This window comes from Pterocles gutturalis, unplaced genomic scaffold (assembly GCF_000699245.1).
Source record: "Pterocles gutturalis isolate BGI_N339 unplaced genomic scaffold, ASM69924v1 scaffold13138, whole genome shotgun sequence".
NCBI lineage: Eukaryota > Metazoa > Chordata > Aves > Pterocliformes > Pteroclidae > Pterocles > Pterocles gutturalis.
Window position 1 is genome coordinate 26,395 of NW_010125749.1, and position 22,719 is coordinate 49,113.

Consider the following 22,719-nt stretch of genomic DNA (forward strand, 5'->3'; position numbering starts at 1 on the left):
CCCCGGGCAGAGCAATGCTGTCCCTGGGGTCTCAGTGGCACTCGGAAGGGGACAAACGTAGTTGCAGCTGGAAGGACAGAGCTCACTAAATAAAGCAGAGGCACATACAGTGGGCTCGGGCATGGGCCAAGTCCTCTCTCATCACAACCACCACCTCTGAATTTACCAACCGTGGTTCAGGAAGGGAAAAATACCAGGAAAGCGTGTGGGTCACACTCGGCTCACAGCATCCACACCTTGTCACTGTGGGGATCAACCGCCTGGAGTAAATCCCTGCTGAAGCCAAAATGTTCTCGTAAACAAGGGAGGGAAATGGACCCAAGGCTACAGCCCAGCCCATCGTATTTTCCACCACTGTGCACACTGTCAGCCCCAGGAGGATACACAGCCCATAGCAGCTGGCCTGCGGGCACCGCAAACAGGTGACACAGGACCGGGAAACTCCTTAAAAACACAACCAACCGCCTCTCGCACGTTATCACGCCTCCTTCAAGCTCCGCACAGCCGCTGCTGCTCTGTCTCCCTGGTGTTTCACCACGGGGGGGGTTAGAGCTGCATTTCGCTGGGATTTGGTCACATTTCCCTCGAGGACTCTGAATCGGTCAAATCCCATTAAATGCACCAGGTTTCATCCAGCAATGCACAGCGCCAACAGCGCCGCGCACGTGGGCACTGCGTTCGCACAAAGATTTCTGCCCCTGAAACAAATCCAAGTCCCCGGCTATTCTGCTTTCCCTTTTTATTCTGCTTCCCCCTTTCATTCTGCTCGCTGCAGAAGCCAACCCCGGCTGTCGGACCCGCTGCAGCTTGGCCTCCCACCGCACTTGTGTGGGACATTCTGGTCCCAGCAATGCACCCCCTTCCAGCAGACACGTTACCATCAGCAGGCTGGAGGCTCCAGTCCGGGTGGGTACCTTTCAAGCAGTCCAGTTCTGAATCAAGCAGCACAGAACATAAACACACGAGCCATTCCTGTCCTCCGATAGCGAGGTGCGGTTGTCATTTCCACCTGCTGTTGGGAGGAGCTGGGTTTCGTTCCCTGCTCTGCAGCAGAGTTCTGCCGGGATGCTGCACAAAGTCCTGTGCACACTTGGGTCTTCGTCTGCTCCTAAAAAATGGCCACAAAGCATTTAACCTGTTACCTCCCGAGCAGGGTGCAAAAAGAGCCCCATGAAGGATTGCTGCCGGAGCACAGCCTGTTCTAACGGAACTCAAATCTTTTGATAGTTCAGTCGGTCACTCTGGGCCAAGACACACAAGACTGACACCACGCATTACTGCAGAAACGCGGTGCTTTCATTTAAAAGGCTCCGAGCGTGCTGCGGCTGAAAACAGTGGCTGGAAGTGAGGCTGCATGAAAGGAGAGTGATAATCATACATCAGCCTAGAAACGGTCCCCAAGCGGTACAGGACAGGACTGGCACAGCTAAAAATAGTCCATGCACTGAACCTCCTGATGCATCGTGACAGGTTCATCCAGCCTCCCAGGCACGGCGGCTGATGGAGCCGAGGTCAGTTTGCTGAAGGAAAAGGACGCTAAGCGGAACGCTAACAACATTTAACATGGGATCGGGCATGGGAGGAGCTTGCACGGGAGGAGACCATTGCACCGTTAATTCAGCTCTGCTGTCTGCTTCTCCAAACCACAGCTTGAACGGCACTTTGTTGTGTGTCCCGGTGGCCCTGGGCGCGGAGGTGTCCTTCCCCCTGGGGACAGAAGCCGTGGGCCAGCCTGTCCTGAGCAGCAGCTCTGGTGGGGATGGCCCGATGGAGCCTTGTGCTGGTGCTGACAGGTGCTCCGCCAGCTGCACTAAGATGAATTGACTTAAATCCACTTTCCTCCTGCACATCAGCGGGTTTAGAGAACGGAATAATGATAATCGTGTACAGCAGATAATATTTTTCCTCTCTGTTCGGTCCAGCCCCTTAAGCTGCGCAGCCCCTGTCAGTGTTTTCCATCTGTTCATTTCATCTCGGTGCTGAGCACATTTGCCTCCAGAGGAAGAAACATAGGTCAGCTTCGGTTTTCCCTCTTCTGCAGATCTTGACAGAGGAGAAAACTGGCATAAAGAAAAAAATCAATAACCTTTCCTTCTATTTTTCCAGGCAGCTGCAACAGAACAGTTGTGGAGAAGAGAAGTTACCAGCACTCCTCAGGTGTCAAGGAGCTGGATGGAAGTGAGCTGGAGACACGTCTGCCATACTGCAGGAGTGAGGGAAGACGTGGGTGTCTGGAGCCCTCGAAACTTTGTGCCTGAGTCTGTCCTTGTGCGTACAATTCTGCCCGATATGGATGGGCTCAGAATTAAGGGTGGGATTTTTGGTGCCGTGGAAGATGTGGGTAACGTCCTACTCTCATGGCCACTGAAATAACGGAGGAAAGAGCAAGTGGAGGGTCTTGCTTTTTCCTTGGCACGACTGAACGGGAAAGGGGATAAAACATGACACAAAAAGCAGGTATGACCTAATTAAATCTTTACACGGAAAATCCTGTAGAACTTCCTGAAGCCACTTGGTTACAAACATACTTCTTACCCTCCAGAATACCTCAGGCTACAGCTCTTCTCACCAGCCTCAAGCTACCAGGTGAGGGGAACTGTCCTTCTGGTCTGCTCCGCTCTCACAGTCTGGGTCAGCCCTGCCTGGCATGTGGTGGGGGGCTGGCAGCAACGTGAGCAATGACCAAGCCAGAACACTTAGGACATTCCTTATGGAGGCACTGGAAGTCATACTACCAGAGTTTTGTCCCTGTTTCGCTAGAAGATGCTGCTCAGGCCAAGGACTCAACTCAAGGAGTAGGTGACTCCAACACACCGACGGTCACAGCTTGCTGCGGATCTGCCTTGCAGGTTCCTCCACGTGAAGGGGTGATCTGCGGTTGGGGAGAGTCAATACCTTCATAATGTGCTCTGTGCCCATGATGGGCTTCAGGAAGCAGACTAGCAGGGCTGAGTTTTTCCTGATTTGTTCTATTTCCTTGCATCAGAAAGATTTTCTGGCTCGGAGGGCTGCCTTCTGCTCAGTGCTCCAGTCACCCGCGTGGGGCTGATCATTGTCTCTGTGCCGAGGCCGCCTGAGCAAAGAAACTGCTCAGTGGGAGTTTAAAATATTGTCCTGTGTGTTAACATCCCTGCGTGCCAAGAACCATCCTTTGCAATGACGATAAAAATGGACATATTGAATCCATCATAAGCATACGGTTTAAGTGCCCCCTGTACCTTGACGGCAAGTGCTTTTCATCCTGTTGTACTGCTGGTGAACTTTTTAGGGACAGCATTGGACTTCTTGAAGGTCGCAGCAGCCAGGACAGCAGGAGGACTCCAAGCAGCTCTTGATCTGTGCTCTCCTTGGACAAGGAAGCATTGCGTTCCTAAAACTGCAGGCACACGGAGAAATTCCATTCTTGCTGTAGAACAGCTCTGAAGTGTGTAGGAATAGCCAAGGAATATTGTTTTCCTTTCTCTGTGGCACAGGAGAAGAACCTCAAAAGGGCGGTGTAGGGGGAATTGGTGGGCTTGGAGAACCATGAAGTCCTGCCCGCAGCCTCTCCTCAGCTCGCCATCAGCGAAGCTCCACCAGCAGCAGCTGGCCCCATCCTGCTGCCTGTGTGCAAGCAAAGCTCCGGAACAGCGTCTTTCAAATGCCACGAGGACACTGTGTAAGGACCACAACCGCGCTCCGAATGTCTGCGAACAACCAAGCTGACCTCTGACATCTTTCTACCCAACCTGCAGGAAATCCGCAGGTCAACTAAAGCAACAGAACAAATTGGTATTTTTGATGAGACCAGATTTTCCATCTGCACGAAACCAGCAGCTCCCAACCGAAGCAGCAAAGCAGCGTGTAAAATTCAGCCAGTCCCAAGCCGTTCTGTTCTCTTATTTCCCAGCTCCATTGATGGAGTTGCAGACATGGCTAGTCAACAGGGGAGAGCAAAAACCCCCAGCTCTCCAAGCAGGCTTTGTCCAGCAATAAGAAGGTTCCTTACATTGTCACCACCTCTTCCCTTCACATTCCCAACCCTTTGATTCCATATAAACCATCGAATAGTCTGATCTTAGCCCACCTGCAGTCTATGCGCTGTCATCATGCCACTCCTGGAGATCCAGAAAACACTCCTTGCCCCTCTCCCTGCACCACCGCAGATCCTCTGCGTCCCAACCTGGGCTTTTTGGTGTAAATTCCCATGCCAGGGACATGTTATCTGGGCTAACAAAGCATTGTGAGTTTGTATCACTGTAGGAAATGTTTAATTATTGTTTTTCTTTTGGAAAGTATAAAACGAACAAAGCAATTGTATTATTTCCCCTAAACAGCTGAATATTAGCAGTGAGTGAACTGCTCCTCAAATACCCCTTTATGGGAGCTGTTTGATTAAATCCACTTGCTGGCCCTGAAATCCTCAAATTCAAACTCAGCACTGGGACATCTCTCTACAGGAAGGCTCCAGCCTCTTTAAAAAACCCCTCGGAATACATCTTAAAATATTTCATAGAAGAAATATTATTTTTTTAGTGCTGTGAACTACCAGAAGGGACGGTGCTGTGTGCCAGCCTGCGATGCCAGTTGAATACCTGGGACACTGTTAACGGAGGGGCTCTGTCCTTTGCTGGTGACATGAGGCCATCGGATGGGTCCCTTCTGTCTCTAACCGCTGCCACAGGAAAATCAGAGAAAAGAGGGCTGACAGCTCTGCGAGCCCTTCCCCTGCCCCACATAATAGAATCTGCAAAGCAAAAATAAGGTCAGACATCTTCCAATTGCGGCAATAGGAGAGCCGGGAGATCATTTCATATCTAGCTCTAGCAAAGGCTAAAAATAAGCCTGGTGCGAGGCAGAGGACAGAATGTGAAAATGGATTATTCTCATTTTTCCTGTAATGTAATTTGCAGATGTGCCGTGTTTAAGACAGCAAAAAAAGTGTCTGGAGTAGGGATTGTTCTTTGCGTGGCTTGCACTATCTAGCCTGTAGTGAGTATTTTCTTTGTAGAGTCCGTACCCACCGCTTTTAAATGAAACCTTCATCAGCGCTGCTCCTTGCTACTGAGCGAGAGTTTCCACACCTGGTCACAGGTGGTAAGAGTCAATTTTATTTTTCTTATTAAATGCTTAATTTTAGGAGAGAAGAAAAACCTACTAGAGCTGTTCAAATACCCTGATACTTGTCATCTAAACAAAGGGGTGAAGCACTGATGCTCTCCCTGAAGTGCAGAGCCGTGGGCAGTTAAACACTGACATTCCTTTGTTAAGACCAACGATTTCTTCCTGCTCAGGGACACACCCTGCAGTTGCATCCTGCTGCCTGATCTGCATTGCTGGATCTTTAGTGAAAACAGGCAGCGTGCATCGTGCAGGATGGAGAGAGGGGCTGAACAATGAGAGAACCTGGATATCCCCCCGGAGCATCTGCCTGTACCTCTGCAAGGGTAGGGGAAAAAATAGAAAATCTCGTGCTTCCAGGTATAAAACCAGGGATTAAATAAAAAGATGATTTGAAAAAAAAAAATCCTTTGAGGGGTAGAGTATCCCACACCTGCACGGGGCGGGGGGGTTTCTCTGGAAGAGTTTAGGTGAGTTTGGCTTTTGCCTTGGCAATAGCTGGGGGTGGCCGTTGCTGGAGCCAGGACTGCAGCATCACCCTGCGCCTGCTGCAGAGCGTCCGTGGCCCTACGTGCCCCTGAGAGACGGAGGATCATTGCTCAGCAAAGCTCCAGATGCTGAACACTCACGCTGACTGCCCAGGAAAGTCCTGTTACACACTAAATACATTACAGTGATTTATACGCCCTGGCACCCAAAACTTGTCACAGCCTGGCGAAAGGACTTTTGTATTTTTTCCCTTTCATCATAAAAGCAGCACTTTCTTCCCAATTCCTGGTGCAGCCGTTGCTTCTAACAAGTACCAGCGTAGGATTTCTTCTGCAGCTCTCTAGGGTGGAGCTTTGTTTTTTCAAGTTATCTGCATGATGAGCAAGAAGGGGCCACGGACAGACCACAGAGGCAATTCTCAGCAGCGCTGAGCTTTCACATCCAGCGAGTGAAGCACCTGAAGCGCTCCCGACCTCTGCAAGCTGCCTTCTGGCTGGTATCTGCCCGGTGATGGAACAGAAGGAAGGTCAGCACATCTCTGAGCCGTTCTGCAGGGCTCTGCCACGGCAGGACGGTACTTGTACGGATCGTCTTTCAGAGCATGGCTTGGGTCTGACAAATTTTCATGAAGCAGATATGAGAAATACAGTACAGAGTGCAGCTATGGTCAGAAATAAAATCTGTCTGCCTTCACCCTCCCCTGCAGTGCTACGGAAAGGAACAACAATGCAAGTCAAGAGAAATCACAGCAAGCGTTGTAGTTGAGTGGTTTAAAGAAGAACTGAAGTATTTATTATTACTAGTGCGTGAGAGCTCTTACAGAAACCATTCTTAACCATCTTCTCTCTCTTTATCACTTTGGAAGGGTGGGAGATTAAATTTGTGTTCTGGAAATGGCACCAAGAAGGATGGGGTTATATTGCAGAGTGATGTGCTGTGTCGCCTTCTCTGCTAGTCCTAAATTTACTGCAAGCCTCTTTAAGCCGTCAGACTCCCGAAGCACTATAGAAATAGTTATGAAAGAATTGTGATTTTAAAAAAAACCAAACAATTGCAGTCTAAAGAAATCTTTCTCACGAGTGTTTTTTTGCGAGGGGCAGCCTTATTGACTGGAATTCCTGTGCTAAAAGAGTCATCGACAAAATATGCCAGGAATTGCGGCGATGAGAAAAGTCGCGTAAAAAAAAAAAAAAGTCACGAGGCACTGAAAGCCTGGAAATTCTGTTTTTGAAAGGAAGTGTGGTGGAAACTGGAGGAAGCTTTACAGGAAAGAGAGGTTGCTCTCCTGATACTCTGTCCTGCCTGGAAGAAGAAATTATCCCAACGCAAACACCCAGCGACCGGCACACAAAGGAACAAACAGACGACAACATCCCAGCAATAAACCCCTGAACTACTTTTCACAGAAGCATGGAAATTAAAGCAGGGGAAGCTTAATTTCCAAAGGCAGGACTACAGAGAGCAGCGTTACAGGGTTTTGCTTCCGTATGAGTTCATTAGAGAGGTCCGTGACACCTCACCCGTGTGCCCGACCCCTCCCGGTGATGAATGGGTTTAATCTCTGGCGTGTGACACCGGCGTTTGCGATTCCTGCAGGTTAATTGATTTCTTTTGGCAAAGCACCTTTCAAAGTCCTGTTGGCTGAGCAGCATGACTGACTGCAGAGGGAAAACAAGGCATCTTGCAGAAGAAATTCTCCCGTACCCAGCCAGTACGGGGTAGGATGCGAGGGAGGACCGGCCAGCAGAAAGCTCTCCTTGCCAACGGCAATGCCCGGCGCAGATGGGCAGAGAGGCGGGAGCTGGACGTCACATTTGGAGTCCAGCATGGAGTTTTAAGCTGCTAAGAATAGTAAAACGCTCCGTTGTCTTTTCTCTCACAGGCAAGCACGCAGCATAACAAACCAATCCTCCCCCGTCAGTTGTTCCGAGAAGACCACCGAGCCCGTCAGCATGGGCAGACGGGACGCTGCCGGCAGCGCAGACCCCGCTGCAGGCGGCAGGGACAGAAGCAGCCTCACTCTGTGGTTGCCAGCCTTGCTCAAGATCCTGTCTCACTGCTCAGTAATGTGTCAAATCTGAACTCAGCTGTGCTCTCCTGGAATCTAACTGGGGGATGCCGGAGTATTTTTAACGTGGGAGTGGGCACATCCCAGAGACAGCGCAGGAGGAGTCATTGGAGAGAACTCACTCTGTCAACCGTTATTTCTGACAACGGGTCTCCCTCTGTATCTGAGCCAGTTTGCAACATGAAAGATCCGTGGCTGGATAATATAAAATTCATAAATAAAATGTAAAACAGACAGACCAGGAAAGGGAAGGATGCTGGAAGAGAGAGCCCAACGAAACCAGGTCTGAAGCCTGAATAGGTTTCTTCCAAAAGTGTCCCAGTGCCTGGCTGGGAAGCTGGAACACCCTGAATGTGAACAGAGGACAGCCAAACCCGCGCAGGCTGGACAGCAACAGACAGAAATAAACGGCCTGTGCAGGAGAAAGCAGAGCTGTGGGACGTGATCTCCCTCCCCCAGCAGCACTGCTGCAAAGCTGACGGTGCATTGTGAACCATCCTGTGAAACACCCACCCTGGCACACCCCAGAGTCAGCCCCGGAGCACAGCCTGGGACCCGCCGTGCCTCCAGAGAAAGCTCCTCCGCGAAAACCCCGCTGGAGCAGCGATGCCAGCCAGGTACTGCCAAGCATCGCCCAGCAGAGAGGTCCCAGGGGGTCAGGCAGGCTGATGGAGATGGGAGTGACCCAGAATTCACCAACACCTGGGTACCGAAATCCTCCTCCACCTGAGACGCTGTCACGCCCTGGGACACGGATCTCCAGCGTTGTTCTAGAGCCGATGCAAAGGTTCAAAACCGGTGCAAGCCGCAAGAACCAGACCTCCTCCTCCCCGTGGGAGAAAGGCACAACACCAGGCTAGTCACCTGCCCACGCGTTCAGCATGACATTATACACAGATACTCTTATTTTTTGACAATGATGAGAAAGAGACTAACCCCAGAAGTTTGTATGTCATGTGGAAGCGTCTTCTGAATTACTGTAGTTGCCAACCGTGAGGTGGTCCGAATCGGTTTCTTTACTGAAAAACAGTAGCTTTTTTTTTACAAGCTGCAATAAGGGACTGGGAAAGACTAGCTTTAACAACAGCGACCCTTCAGCACGTACGGCCCCACATACACAGCTTTCATCCTCCTCGCCTGACGTTCCTGTGCAGTGGAGGCAGTGAGCAGGGTGCCGGGGGCCGAGATGGGTCTGTGGGCTCCAAGTTGCCCACCCGGCTCTGCAAAGTATCTCTTGCTCTTCACCTGGACTGGTTCCAGCACGCAGCACCCCCTCATCCCAGCTGGCCTGGGCAGTGGCATGCTCACGCGAGGGCAGAAGGGGTCTGTGATCTCAAACGCTGTGCTCCCCTCCGGGCCGTACGGCCAACAACCGCGATCCACCGAAGCAGAAGCGTGTGAAGGACGCCCAGCCAGCACCCCCCAGCCCCTGTGCTGCGTGCAGCCTCATGCACTCCGCTGAGCTGAGGTTCTGAACACACAGCCCCACGTTCTTTGCCTGGCAGGACCAAGGCCAGGGAAAGAATACAAGCATAAGGTTCAAGACAGAAAACAGGCTTCGGTACCTCCCCATTTGCAATCGCTGGGTTACTCACTGTTGCTCAGCTTTGGCTCGGTCACTTAGGAAGAAGAGAGCTGTGGCCAGGAAAAACATCCCTCCTAGGACAACGACAAACGGGCAGAGCATGAGAGCGTACCCCAGGCTGAGGAACTCCCAGACCGGGGACTCCTTTGTGCTTTGTCGGATCAGGTCTGAGATCTAGGAGAGAAGAGCAAAAAAATTAGTCACTTCGATGAAAAAGAGACGTGATAACGGTGAACGGAACACGATTCCCTCAACAGCCGCCCACTGCACATGTGCATGAGGTTTACACGGAACAGTGTGTTCAGGGAAGGCTGAACGTCCTTTGTGTGCTCCAGCCTTCACCTGCCACTCTGGAGCCTGGGCAGCTTATGGTGTGAGGTTCTCCTCTCCCTGCTGCTCTCCTCGCCTCGTCTATTCTTCCTCCCGGAGCCCTTTTCATCTCCTCCGGGGCTGCGTCAGCAGCTGAAGGCGGGGCTGTCCAACCTCGCTGTCCTCACCGAGCCTCCCGGGCTGCCCGCAGGGCTGCACCAGCATCGCTCGGTGGGCGATGGAGACATCAATCTTCTCCAATTTCTATCAAGTCCTGCTTCCTCCTTCACCTTACCTGCCTTTCAGATATTAAATTCTAACCTCCTAAGCGTGCTGCAAGCTGAAGTGTGATTGTGAGCAAGATGTGACTCTGCCCCGCGGGCTCAGACCAGCTTTGCTGCACCGGGGCTGCGCTCACACCGAAGAACCACCCACCACCGTGCTCTGGGCTGGGGCAACCTGCGTCTGCTGACAGCCAGAAAGCACGATTACATGAACGTGAGCACATGTTTGTGCTTACACGAAAGAGCAGTGATGTGCAGTGACAGCGTTCAGCTCATTATGAAAAGCTTTGGCTAAATCTCAGTAATATTTAGTGACCGTCTGGAGCTGAAACAATCCCATTGTCATATTTACTGTCCTGCAGACGACATTACTCTCCATAAATCCAACAGAGGGAAGCAGCAGTAGGGCTGGGTCTCAGGGCATTGGGTATTTAAATGTTCAGCTCTGGTTTTATCTGTGACCTTTTGCTGAGGCAGAAATACTAGTTGATACCAGAAGACTGCAGGGAATTTGCAGCATAAAACCCTACTGCTGTGCGCACACGCGGATCGGTTCCAGAAATAATCAAAGCTTGTGCGGCAACTTCTGAACTGCTGCATCACTGCTCATGGAAATGGTGGTGTCAGACACAAACTGCAAGCAAAACCCAACAATCAAGTCTTAAATTTTGACAACCAAGTCACACACAGGAGAAATCACCAGCTCCCAGGAGGAGAAAATTTCTGTGCTTGGGACACGGCTCAGGAAGTGTTCCTGCCCTCTCCAAGAGAGCTTTGTGTGTAACACACACAAGGAAAAACAGGATTGTCACGACCAAGTCTCGTAAGAACTGATGGTTAAAACAGTCCTTAGACTGAAGGCAAATAACAGTGGCTATTAGTCTGACAGACTTATTAAAAAATCGCAATAAAACTAGAATGTGTAAAGAACACACTCAGAGGAAACGAGCAGAACACGCGCTGCACCCAGAAGGCAGGGACATCCGCTGGCAATTTATTCCCTCTTGTATCCAGACACCTTCATTCCCAACATTTCCCTTACTCTTCATTAGGAACCAAAATTTGGCATTGAGTCAGCCCCTCTGTGTGCAACAGCCAGAATTGAGACTAGTCTAAAGTAGAAATTCAGAAATTCTAAACCACTTTTCATTTCTAGGAACAGATACAGTTATCCTCCGAAAGGACCAGACAATAAATCACTCAACAAATTGATAGGATAAATCAGCAGCAGAGGATGAAAAGCCAGGCAGGCACGCACTCCCGATGGCTTTCTCTTATGGATGACGTGCCATTCTAAGCTAAAACCAGCTTTGAAAATGTAAAGCCTCCAACAAACAGAACTCGCAGTGCAGCTCGCCCCACACCCTCCCTTTTAAAGCATCAAGTTGACCTTTTATACCAACAAATCCTTTTAATATTGAACTGCTGCCTTCTTCATTTCTAACCCAACACAACGTGTTAAGTGCCCGTTTTAGACAAAGCAGTGTTTCCTCCCATCCAGGGTCTAATTCTTCCCACCGAGCCAGCTGGGCTTTCTCATCCAGGTCTCATATAATCCCTTCACCCCAGTCCCCATCTCTGAACTCCAGCCCTTTATCAGGGCCCGCGATGTGTTTCTGCTGTTAACTGACAGTCGCTATTCCCTGTTGTTTTGTTCTGCTCAGTTACAAGCCACCTGCTAGGGCTGGAACTTTGGCATCTCCCCTCAAAAGGACACAAGACATAATTCCAGACTTGGGCTCCAAGAGCGACACGCTGTCTGCCAAATGCTCTGCTCTGCGGTGCCAAGTTTTGGCTTTCCAGACTCCCCGCAATGCTAGCATCCCGAGCTGTCTGACCGGGATTTGGCAAGACCCGGTCGAGCATCGCATTCGGTGTCTTCTCTCTCCCATAACGAGCACAGGCAGTGCCAGTTCTTAGCATGGGGCCATGTGTGGGATTCCTTCCTTTGTCCTGCCAATTGGTAGGTGGCAAAAAAAAAAAAAACCCCAACCTTCAAAACATTTACCCAAACCTTGGGGGTGGAAAATCAGTAAGGAAGTCCCACTCCTGCTCTGCAGTCTAATCAAAAGTCTTTGGTAACATCCTAACCCCGAAAGTTCACATCTTCTTTTCCCTCGCTAACACAGATCTCGGACTAGGAGGAATGACTTTGCTAAATAAACTTCAGCTCGTGGCAGTTTTACAACAGAATACGAATGGCGTGTGTTCAGCTGGTGGCAGCCAACTGGATGGAGTCCAGCTGGAGAAAATGCCCCCTTGCCGGAGAACAAACGATTTATAGCTGCAGCAGGCGTGATCCAAACAGCCAACATCTCCGAGTGTGTCTCAATCAGAGCGCAGAAGACGATGAAGGAAAAAAAGAGAAACTTCATCCCCTTCGTGGGAAGCGTGGGCTGTGAATTTTGGAACAGCGGACAGGCTATGGATGGAATAAAAGCTCAGGTGGGCTGCAGCCCGAGGAAGACAGCTGGCTTCTGTGTCACTGTCCCTCCTGAACAGCAGGAGCAGTTCAATTAAACTGATTGACTAATTAGACAGGGTAATGGTAACATCATCTTTGAAATAATGATTTCATCTATCCCGTGTCTCATTGCTGAGTCGTACATCTCAATTCCTCTGCAATTGCTTGATTTTCCAAATTTCTGACGTTGCTTCTTGGGCACAAATCTCACTAAATAAAAGGATATTTCCACTGCAGTATCTGGCACAAACACCTGATTTTCATTATGACCAATGTGATCCCAGCCAGGTTCTAATTTTAATGTAATTGAAGATTAGAAACCAAAAATAAGGGATTTTATACAGTAAAAGTAAAAAAATTGCTAGACTTGCGGGGGAGCGCAAACATTTATACCGTGCTTAATGACATGAGAAACACATTATAAAAAGAGGAGATAAAGCCAAATATTTTCTGATACTTATTCTGAAAGCCACAGAAAGGTAAAAGCAATTATATCCTACAAGTTATTTCAATTTTAACATTGGCATGTTTGGATATTAGAGGGAAAAAAGCCAAACACCCTGTTCACCTTAATCGTGTCCTTTTGCGGTCGCACACAAATTGAACACTTGGCTGGTGACAACTTCGCCAGCCGGCATCCGTGCGTGTGCGGTACCCAGCCTGCCCCGGCGATACCCGCAGCAAGGGCTCTGCACTGCGTCCCCGGTGCCCGGCTCCCCTGCCCGTGCCCCCGTACCCCTCCCAGCACGAGCAGCCTGCACTAAGCGGTGCTTCCTTGAACAGGCTGCGGTTAATTAAAACACTCCATCAAGGGTTCTGCTGGCAGTGCCGGCACATGGACCTTGTACATCTCCTGGTGTCAGAGCATCGTTTGCCTCCAGACAACATTCGCCCTGGAGAGGGTTGAAACTCCTTTTTTTTTTTTTTCATGTTACTAACCACCTTTCTCTCCGGGTCTGTCTGCCCGTGGGGTTTGTAGGAGAACGCTGGACTCTCCTCTGTCCCAGCAGGAGATGCCCTGTACCCTGGGGACGGTGGCACCGAGGCACATGGCTCACGTGCCGGGGTGGAGGGACCTAAACGTGTAGGCATGGGGGCTGCCCGTTTCCATGTAGAAATGAGGTCTGTGGCACAGCATCCCAATTTCAAAGCACAGCCTTTAGCAGCATCCCTGTCCCCAGGCCAGAGGCAAGGACACCCGTCTGTCCTCGCAGCACAGGTCCCGTCCCCGGCGGGATGTCCCAGGAGGAGGAGGAGGTCATTCCCCCACGTTGCAGAAATCAGACACCGCATTCTGAAGGGTGCTCAGCACTGTGAAAACTCTGTGTCCGTACTGGGAGTTTCCAGGGACCCTGGCAGCTCAGCAAGCAGCCACTTGTTTAATGAGATTTTTAATGCAAAGAGCAGATGGGACAGAGCTTGAAATACTTGAGTGAAACAACGATCAGCTCTGGATTTCTGTGCTTTCTTTAATGAGATACATTTACAGACTTTAAATGGCTGTTTACAAAAAACACTCAGAACCTGCACTTCTAACCAAAGTCACGGGAAATGGCAGGTGCACAGCAGCTCTGGAAATAAAGACACCAGGCTGTGAACCCTTGGCAAAGGGCATTTTCTATATGGGAAGTCATTCGGTTTTTTTAGGGCAGATTGAAGTCTTGTCTGTTGCTGAGTCATCACAAGTGGGAAGCTTGTTAGCTCGTTGCAATGAGGAGACAAATCCTGGGTGGATTGGTCTCCAGGTGCTTAATTCTCCCCCTTTTTTTTGCAGCCGACAGCCACATCCAAGATTTGGCCTTTCTGTGTACTATGAAAAAGGCTTTTAATTACTCAGGTCAGCCAGGGTTGGAGAAATCCTCAGAAGTTCTGCTTGAAGAAACAGGTAATGAGGAGGAGGGGCTGGGGGCTCTCTTCCTCGCAGTATTTCCCCAGCACACATACATCAGATGTTGGACTGAGGGGTTGAGTCCCATTTTCCTCGTGACAATCTGCGTTGCGAACGTGGGGGAAGGTCTCTGCAAGAGGAGCGATACCTGTAGGGCTACAGAGCAGCCGCCAGGCAGCCGGAGCTTGGTAAAGAAACAAAGAACAGAAAACACGAACGTGTATCACATCGCATCTGCTGTCTCCATCAGGCGCTGGAGGATGCTGCCTATACACACCCATATGGACTATAAACATCAGAATATGTACCATGCTGCAAAAGAGAACCAGCCAGAGACCTCTGTTCCGTCCTGAATCCCACAGCAGCAGTGGGACAGCTCCTGATAGTCCGGAAAACAGCGAGTGATGCCAGGAGAACAATTCACACATTTTTGTTCCAGGATACGCTGGCCTTTCTGAACTAAACTCCATCTCGCACCCTGCTCTGGCAGAAGAGACAGAACTGCACAGTCACCAGCGAGCACATCGGGGGCTGCGTTTGAGGAGTGGCTGCACAGGTCAGATGGGGACAAAGCGCCCAAACCGCAGCAGCACATCCCAACCAGCCGCTTTATCCCACCGCCCTGCTGTCAGACAGCAGCGCCGGAGCCCCAGCAGGCTGTGGTCTGAACTGGGAAAAATGTTATTCCAGAGTGAGCATGTCCACAGATCTACTCTGAAGTAGCCGTAGCATTTTAAACCATAAAATAGGAATTTTAAACCCGAATATATGAATGCCATTTCCTCAGGCAGGCGAGTCTTTACATACAGAACTATTTTCTATACATATATATTTACTTTGAAACCAAATCGACAAAAGGCCATCTCAAACTGGGACAAGGTGGCTGTGAAATCCACACTTCCAATTATAACTTTCATTAAAGAAGTATCTTAATTGCTGCCTTTACTACGATTTTCCTTGAGCTGCCCCTAATCAGATGCTGCTCTGCCTTCCCCGATGCTCTGCACCAGTGATAATTAACACTGTTCTGCTAACGACTTGCTAAAGGAAGGTCATTAGCATTCTTGCTATTTAAGTAGCTCATTAGATCTAGTTTATCAGCCTGCTCACCTAAGGAAGTTGGGGAAGGGCGAAAAGTGAAGGGTGACAAGCAATAGGCTTATTCTTAATTTTTTTCCAGGTAATATTGGGAGCTGCACAAAGCCCCGTTAAAACAAACCAGAACAGCTCAGATTTGCTCACAACTAATTAAAAGGTCACTCACACCCAGACCTCCTTTTTGCAAGGAGCCTGTTCCGAAAGCAGATCACACTGGTGATCCCGGCTGCCGGGCGAACCAGCCGCCCGGGCACGGCAACCCGACACGGCACCCGGGCGCGGGGTCTGCCCCGAGGAGCCCGTCAGAGAGCCAGCAACCCGGGTCCTGCTGCCATGTGCATAACCAGAGATGGACAGAGGGGGAGAGCTTCTGCATGCCCCCCAGCACAGGGATGAGCGATGGGGTCCTCCCTCTCTCAGAGCCCAGCTGCCAGACCCTGGCGTCCTGTCCTCCACCGCTCGGCCGGAGGGGCTGGAGGTTGTGTCCCACACGTGAAGGGAAGGTGCAGCAGCCAAGGGGGTCAGGACAGGCGGGTGCCACCCCCAGATGGGTACAGGGAGTCGTTGTTAGCCCATCAAAAGGAAAAGCGCTGATCTCCAGCACTTCAGAACACCATCTGTGACGTTGATGTTGCCAGGTGACAAGCAGATACAGACAGGTTTCAATCCCCAGACCTGATGGATGGGTTCCCAGGGGAAAGAAGAAAGAATTTAATAAAGCAGGAATCTAACAGGAGAGCCAACAGGACCGGAGCAGCACGGACAGCGCGTGCCCACAGCAGCAATCGCCCTGGCACGTGGGGAGAGCACAGCCTGCAGAAGGTGCCTGTTTCCCATCCCAGCCAGGGCGAGGAGCAAGGCAAGGGTGGGAGAGGAAAGCATGGCTGTGCTCACACAGGAAGCAAATGACAGACTGAGGGGAAGGAAATACAAAATACAGCCTCAAAACAAAAAATATGACCGTCTGTACTTGGCTTTCTGAGGCTGAAGAGTATGTCAGCGAGTGGAGGAAGCCTGTGGTCGGTGTGAAGGAATAATGCAAACCCTGAGCAGGGAGGACAGGTCATGCACGCGTGTGCACACATGAACACATAAGTGTACATACAATTATTGAATTTTAAAGGACAACAAACATATAAGCAGAATTAATAATCCAAAGATCTGGAGCTATAATGCAGTGTGAGAAGAGTTACCGGCATTTCACACTCTGCTGCTGAACACCTCCCCGGGGCTCTCTGGGTCTGAAATGCTGTCCGGGTACCAGGGCACGGGAAGGGCAGTTAGACCTTTCTGTGATCCTCAACGTGAGCGGTGGGATTTGGGATAGTTCTCTTCACCGTCCTGTGCTCCAGCTGCTGTCTCTGCACAGTGGGACCTTTCAGAGACAGGGAAGCACTCAAGATATTTGGGTGTCATGCATGGCTCACGTGAAATTTCTCACTGCCTACCTCAAGGATAGAGCATGGAGTTATACTCCAGGTTGTTAAACAAGAATTATTTCAACTCTGCAGATTATCACAAAGGTCCTGAAAAAGTTACACTTACCTAGGAATAAAAACTGTCTCATGCAATGAAATACTGCAGCAATGCCCGTTCCTGTTTGTGAATGGACAGGCAGCGCTGAGTTAGAGTCATTGATCTCAGCGCTTGGCAGGTACTAAAACCTCACACAAATTACAGCTGCCACCCTGAAACTGCATTTGCATAACTCCTTTGTAAGTCAATCTTCAGCCTTTTTACCATGATAAAAGTTATCGATATTTAAAGAGACATGAAAAGTAACCACACACATGGTTCCTTCCACTCAGCATTTAAACGCTAACACCTGCTGGGGGCTCTGGGTGACCCTAAGGAACTGCATGGCAAGATTGGGAACTGACTGCGGAAAAATCCAAGTCTGCCCTTCAACTCTTCTGGCACACCACGGAGCAGGGGAGCAACCGCACCCGTGAGGCTGCAGCTGTTAAGCACCTTCTGCGTTCCACGTGAGGATTATAACATCAATACGACATTTGTTGTGTCCAGCAGACGGAGACAACTGCTGGGACAGCTCAGTCCTACAAGGCTGCGGGTATCCGGTTCTTTACTGCTACAGGGCATCTCGCTATGAACCCCCCAAAACCACGGAAGATTCCAGCCACATTTGGATTGAAACACTGCTCGTTACTGAGGGAGCTTCGGGAGGATTATGTGAGCAGTCAGAAGCAATGGCAGATCTCCAGGAGCTTGGATGAGCCCCGAGTGATCAGGGGGGCTGAGCTTCACCCATCCTGAGCACGCCTGTTCCTGCCGTTTGTTTGATTTACCCTGCCTCCTGCCTCTCCTCCAAGACCTACACTCTGCACTTGGTCTGCTTCATGGTAACTCCGGAGGAGCAGCAGCGTGAGTCCGTGTCCTCAGGCTGGGGATTCCCAGCAGGATACGGGAACTGCCTTCCCAAATTTCCCTTAAAGCCAACCGGAGTAGGTTGCTCAGCTCCCATAGACTGCCTTGAAAATCCTACTCACACCCCAAGCCACTCCAGTAACCTGCCCAAGGGAGATTTCTCTCCTGCATGAAGGTCTCCATCCTACAACACCGCGGGACAATTCCAATGACAACCACGTGCTGATTTTCCCAATCGAGTTCATTGCTTGTCTCAGCTCTGGTGGAAAAGTTGCCTGTTTGTCCTTTCACTTTAAACAGAATTTGTTTTTCTGTGTTGTGTGAAAGCTGCAGTTGCCCTTTCAGTCACTGCAGCACAGGGAGCGTGAGTCAGCCGGGCCAGTCCGGAGGCTACAGAAAAGGATGCTGGAGCCTTCCACAGCGTGAGCTGCCGCAGAGCCTCGGACGTGGAGGCTCCTCCCAAAGGAGAGCTGCCCAACGTCTACAGCATTAGAAAAGAGTTATTAAAAAAATCATAATTAATATTTTCCCAGTCTAAAGAAAGCCTAAGGCAGCTATTTCAGGCTGGCATCCTTAAGTAACCCACAGCTTGCTTGATGTCCAACCACTAGAAAGTCAAGGCACATTATTTTCTACAACCAACGTCCTTTTTTAATCTGTGACACTGACGAGCCCTAGGCAATGTTCAAGATTAATTGCAATCATTCAGAGTCCTCACCATTCCTCCCAGACATCCCTCTTATATAAGAAAAAGAACGAACGTGCAGCAGAGTCACCTGAGGCAGCCTCGCCTGCATCTCAGACCCTGCCTCCGAAGCACGCTGACCTGCTTATTTTATTCTCCTCTTTGAGCTTCCCCATGTCTCTTCCAGTGATTCCTTTGTTCTCGCCACTTTCAAATAATTTCTAAAATAAGATCATTTCTCCCTGGGTGCCCAGAACATTGAAGTAAATAAAGAGTAAGCCAAACTGTACATATTTCTTCTCTTGAGATATTTCTCATTTCTTTGGTCTGTTCAGCCTTGTCTGTATCTGTCTCTTCATGTATGGTTCAGAGCGCTATAGAGCACCTATATCATTTTTGGGAACTGGCAGTCAAGAGTAAATATTTATGCATATAAAATATATGTAAATATGTATAGATACACACACCAGTGTCTATGGGACGAATAGATGACAAATGACAGTTTTAACAACAAAGAGGTCCACAGGACCCGGCAGCTGTGTCACGCAGCAGTGCTGAGCACATCCAATTCTGTCTCTGAGGTGACGGGAGTGGTGAAAGTCCCAGTTACAGCACTGGAAAACTGCAGCACCTCCAACACAACACGAGCAGTGCCACTCAGGGCTTGACGCAGAAGCTGCTATAGTCTATAAATGCTGATCTGTGTTCTCTGAAACTCAATGCATCAAACTCCATGGAAGGGTGCAAAGGAAAGAAATTATCCAAGTACATCTAGGTTTATTTTCCTCATTAAATTTCCCTGGGCTTATACTTTTAGCTGTGAGTGTTCTCACTCATTGCCAGCTTTTGGAGCAGGGTCTTTTCTTTTGCTCTGCACTAAGATAACAGTGAGATCTCCAGTCCGACCAAGGCCAACAACTGCAGCAGTACCAGAAAGGAATACTACTAATAATAAACCCAAAACGCACACACCAGAAAGGGATACCGATAAAAACCCCAAAGCGCACACACCCATCCTGCCGTGGATTTTGCACCATCATTTATTACCATACAAACCAGGTTCAGAACAGCAGCAGGTCAGAGCAGCAGCGTGTCGCCGCCCATCACAGATCTCTGGCTGATGAGAGCAGATTCACAGTCAAACACCCGCACACAACCCTGTTCCAGTTTGATTACTGACGGACCTGTGTCCACACCGCAGCAGCAACCCCTGTCCCTCTCCAGAGCTGTCTGGAAGCTTTACAAATGCCCCAGGCTGAAAGGATTTAGAAGCTCACTCCTTGTGCCCAAGTGTTCCTTCCGAGTTTGAACGGCAGCCCACGGATAACGTAAGCACGAAAAAAGTTGCACTGCACTGCACGGCTTCCCTCTCTGCTGATAGAGACAGGCCTGCCTCCCCCGGCAGGGTTCAACGGGGCATGTTAGATAAGCAGTTAGTAAACAACAACAACCACGGGCACGAAGCCCTGCCAAAACCTGCTGCGGGCACTTACAAATCCGATCAGATAAGGACTGCCAGCATCTCCCAGGAGGTGCGAAGTGAAGCTCTGCAAGGCCACGGCGGTTGCACGGCGTGTCGGGATGACCACATACTGCAAAGAAAAAAGGGAAAGAAAAAAAAAAACCACATAAGGAACAGAACGAAAGAACCTGTCCAGCTGTCTGTATTGCCCAGTTTATGCCCAGGCCAGGACACAGCAGACACACTGCCCCAGGTGTCGGTGGCACGCAGCCACGTCCAGTCCCTGGGTGGCTCAAGCAACTGGGGAGCTCTGCTGCCCTTCCTGGCTTTCCAGTGCTCCCAACGGCAGGTGTGGAGGGAAGGGAGCTCTGTCTGGTCCGAACGCCTCTCAGCATGAGTTTGTCTTTCAGCTTTGCCCATCAGACACAGCTATGGCTGCTCAGCCTGTGCTTTGCTTGGCTGACGAGGAGAGGGAAGTTCGAGAACTTGCTCAGTGCCGTCAGCCTTCCACATGAGGACTTTGCTGTCTCCTGGGATATTTTGGGTTTTCCATACCAAAGATATCATTTTGTTTCCTTACTTATGAGCAATTCATATCTGTATAAAAGGTCATCTTCCCCTCCTGCCCCATCTCTAGACACTTTATTTTTTTTGTCAAAAATTTGCGATTCCACTTGTGAAAGGTGACAAAGACACATTAGGAAAATTTTCCATAGCCAAGATATTGTAGCTTGATCCCCACTTCTCTGACAGGACGTAACACCCTTGCCCAGGTCATTCAGTATCAGTCTGACTACACAGGATCAGTGGGAAACACAAATTATTATTAACACGACAGAGAAAATAGAGCCCTAACCATGGAACAGGATGAAAACTAAAAAAAGAAAAAAACCCAACAAACCCTCATCCTGTGGAATGACCTTAATTTTAAAACACAAATTTAGGAGCAGAAAAAAGTATCTCCTGCATAAAACTCGTGAAAGGAGCTGGCTACGAACATCTGCATCGAGTCCACATGTCCTAGTTCAGAACTCGATCCTGTCTTGATTTACAGGCTGTAAGTGACGAGGAATTCAATGGGCCTCTAAGTCCAAGTGAGCTTAGTTTCCACTTCTAAGCACTGAACCCCATCCTGCCTTTTTCTGTTGCTGTGACGAGCCATCTACCCTGCCAGAAACGACTCTCTTGTTTAGCTGTTGGTACACCAGGATCCCTTCTACCTGTCCGCTTTCTCTCTGAGGGACTGCCTTCAGTCTTCCTTCAGAAGGGATGCCTTCCCAGACTTCAACTCCTTGCAATCCCTTCCTGAGGTCATTTATTACATGTGACATTTCAGGGCTGGCATATCCCCAGCTAGAGGCACACGGAGGTGAGTTTACCTGAGCTGACCGAGGCAGGGAGAACTCAGTGCACAGGACCTGAAGCACTGTTTTAGCACCTTAACGCTTCCTCTTAGGGAAGGTGAGCTGCCCTGTCTGCAGTGGGAAGAGTTAGACATAAAAAAAGGGAAAGAAAAGAAACAGTGTTGAGAAAATCTGCACTAGAAGAGAACTGATGCCTCTTTAGACTGATCAGCTCATTCCAAGCAGAGGCAATTAAGAGCAATGGATGCAATGAGATTAAATGCTTTCCCTTAGGGTTCTACCACGTGCTTTCAGAATGACCTGCCACGTCTGTCACTGCTGCTTTGACAAAGCTGTAACTGCACACTGCTAACGTGCTTTGACGCCACGTACTGAACGGGAACCCTGTTAGACTCCTGTTGTGCAACACAAGAGCAAAAGATGGGCAGATCCACAGCAGACACCTGGCTGCGGATGTTAGACACCGTCCTCCTTTTGCATCCAGGAGCTCAAAACAGACTTGAAGGCTCACAGAGGTCCCAAGAGGAAAAAAAGGTCCAGACGTTGCTAGTGACAGAAATGTACTGAAGGTCCCACTGTGAAAAAAAAAGGTTCAGACGTTGCTAGAGACAGAAATGTACTGAAGGTCCCACTGTGAAACAGCAGGAGAGCCTCCCAGTTCATTACTGTTCCCCAAAGATGCAGGGCAATGGGTGCAACATGGATAGATCAGACAGAAGAAAAAAAAAAAAAAAAAGATTTATTGTTCTTCTTCCCACCTGGCCCCAGTTCACAAGGTGCAATGGAGAAGCATTCTGCAAGAGCTGTTTGAGAAAAGGGCATCCGAGAAGATACAGTGAAATTCTACCTAATTCAAGAGTCCAGAGTTGTGCAGATCTGTGAAACGGGGAACTTCACACTTATGTTAAAATATTCTTATTTCTCTAAAGTTTGTGTTAATAAATCTGGAGAAGAAAGCCTGCCTGGCTCTACATTCTATCCATTTTCTTAGGAAAATGACAAAGAATATGGGAAATTTATTCAAAACTTACCATTTCAGGGAGGGGCAGTGAATCGGTGCCAGATGGAGAAAGAAGTTTGAACGACACCTGCATCATATGTGTGTGTGTGCATACATATGTATTGATACACGTGAACACACACACATATATTATACAGACATTTGCATGTGTATCTGTGTTATGCATACATGCAGTTTTGCAAGTAGCAACACAATTTCCAGCAAGTTTTCGCTTTGCCTAGCTAAAGAAGTGTGGCATTAAAAAGTGCCAGAACTTGGCAGATTTAGTCTGGAATTCAAGTGACGACGACTCGCACACCACACCACCCCCAAACCAAAACCCCAACGTGCAGCAAGCAAATGAACGTGAGATTTTTCCTCCTCCTCTAAAAACATATTGGAAAGAAAAAAGGCTTAAACCAGCATCACCAAAACAACAAAAATACTCCACCCTATCCCTGCTCGAAAAGCATTTTATTCTGATGGAGAGGAAGCAGTTGGTAGCAAACATTATCTGCTGTTCTAGGAAGATGGCACT

General features: G+C 49.4%; 1 protein-coding gene across 1 annotated transcript in view; it reads right to left on the bottom strand.

Annotated features, from left to right (window-relative positions):
* Nucleotides 1-8,609: 8,609 nt before the first annotated feature.
* SPNS2 (spinster homolog 2 (Drosophila)) overlaps nt 8,610-22,719 on the bottom strand; it is a gene marked incomplete at its 5' end in the record, with an annotated part of 80,486 nt that continues 66,376 nt past the window's right edge. Inside the window, 3 exons of the mRNA XM_010078709.1 lie at nt 8,610-8,676; nt 9,253-9,416; nt 19,849-19,947. Of these exons, the coding sequence (XP_010077011.1) occupies nt 8,610-8,676; nt 9,253-9,416; nt 19,849-19,947 (330 nt within the window). The remainder of the gene's footprint in view (nt 8,677-9,252; nt 9,417-19,848; nt 19,948-22,719) is intronic.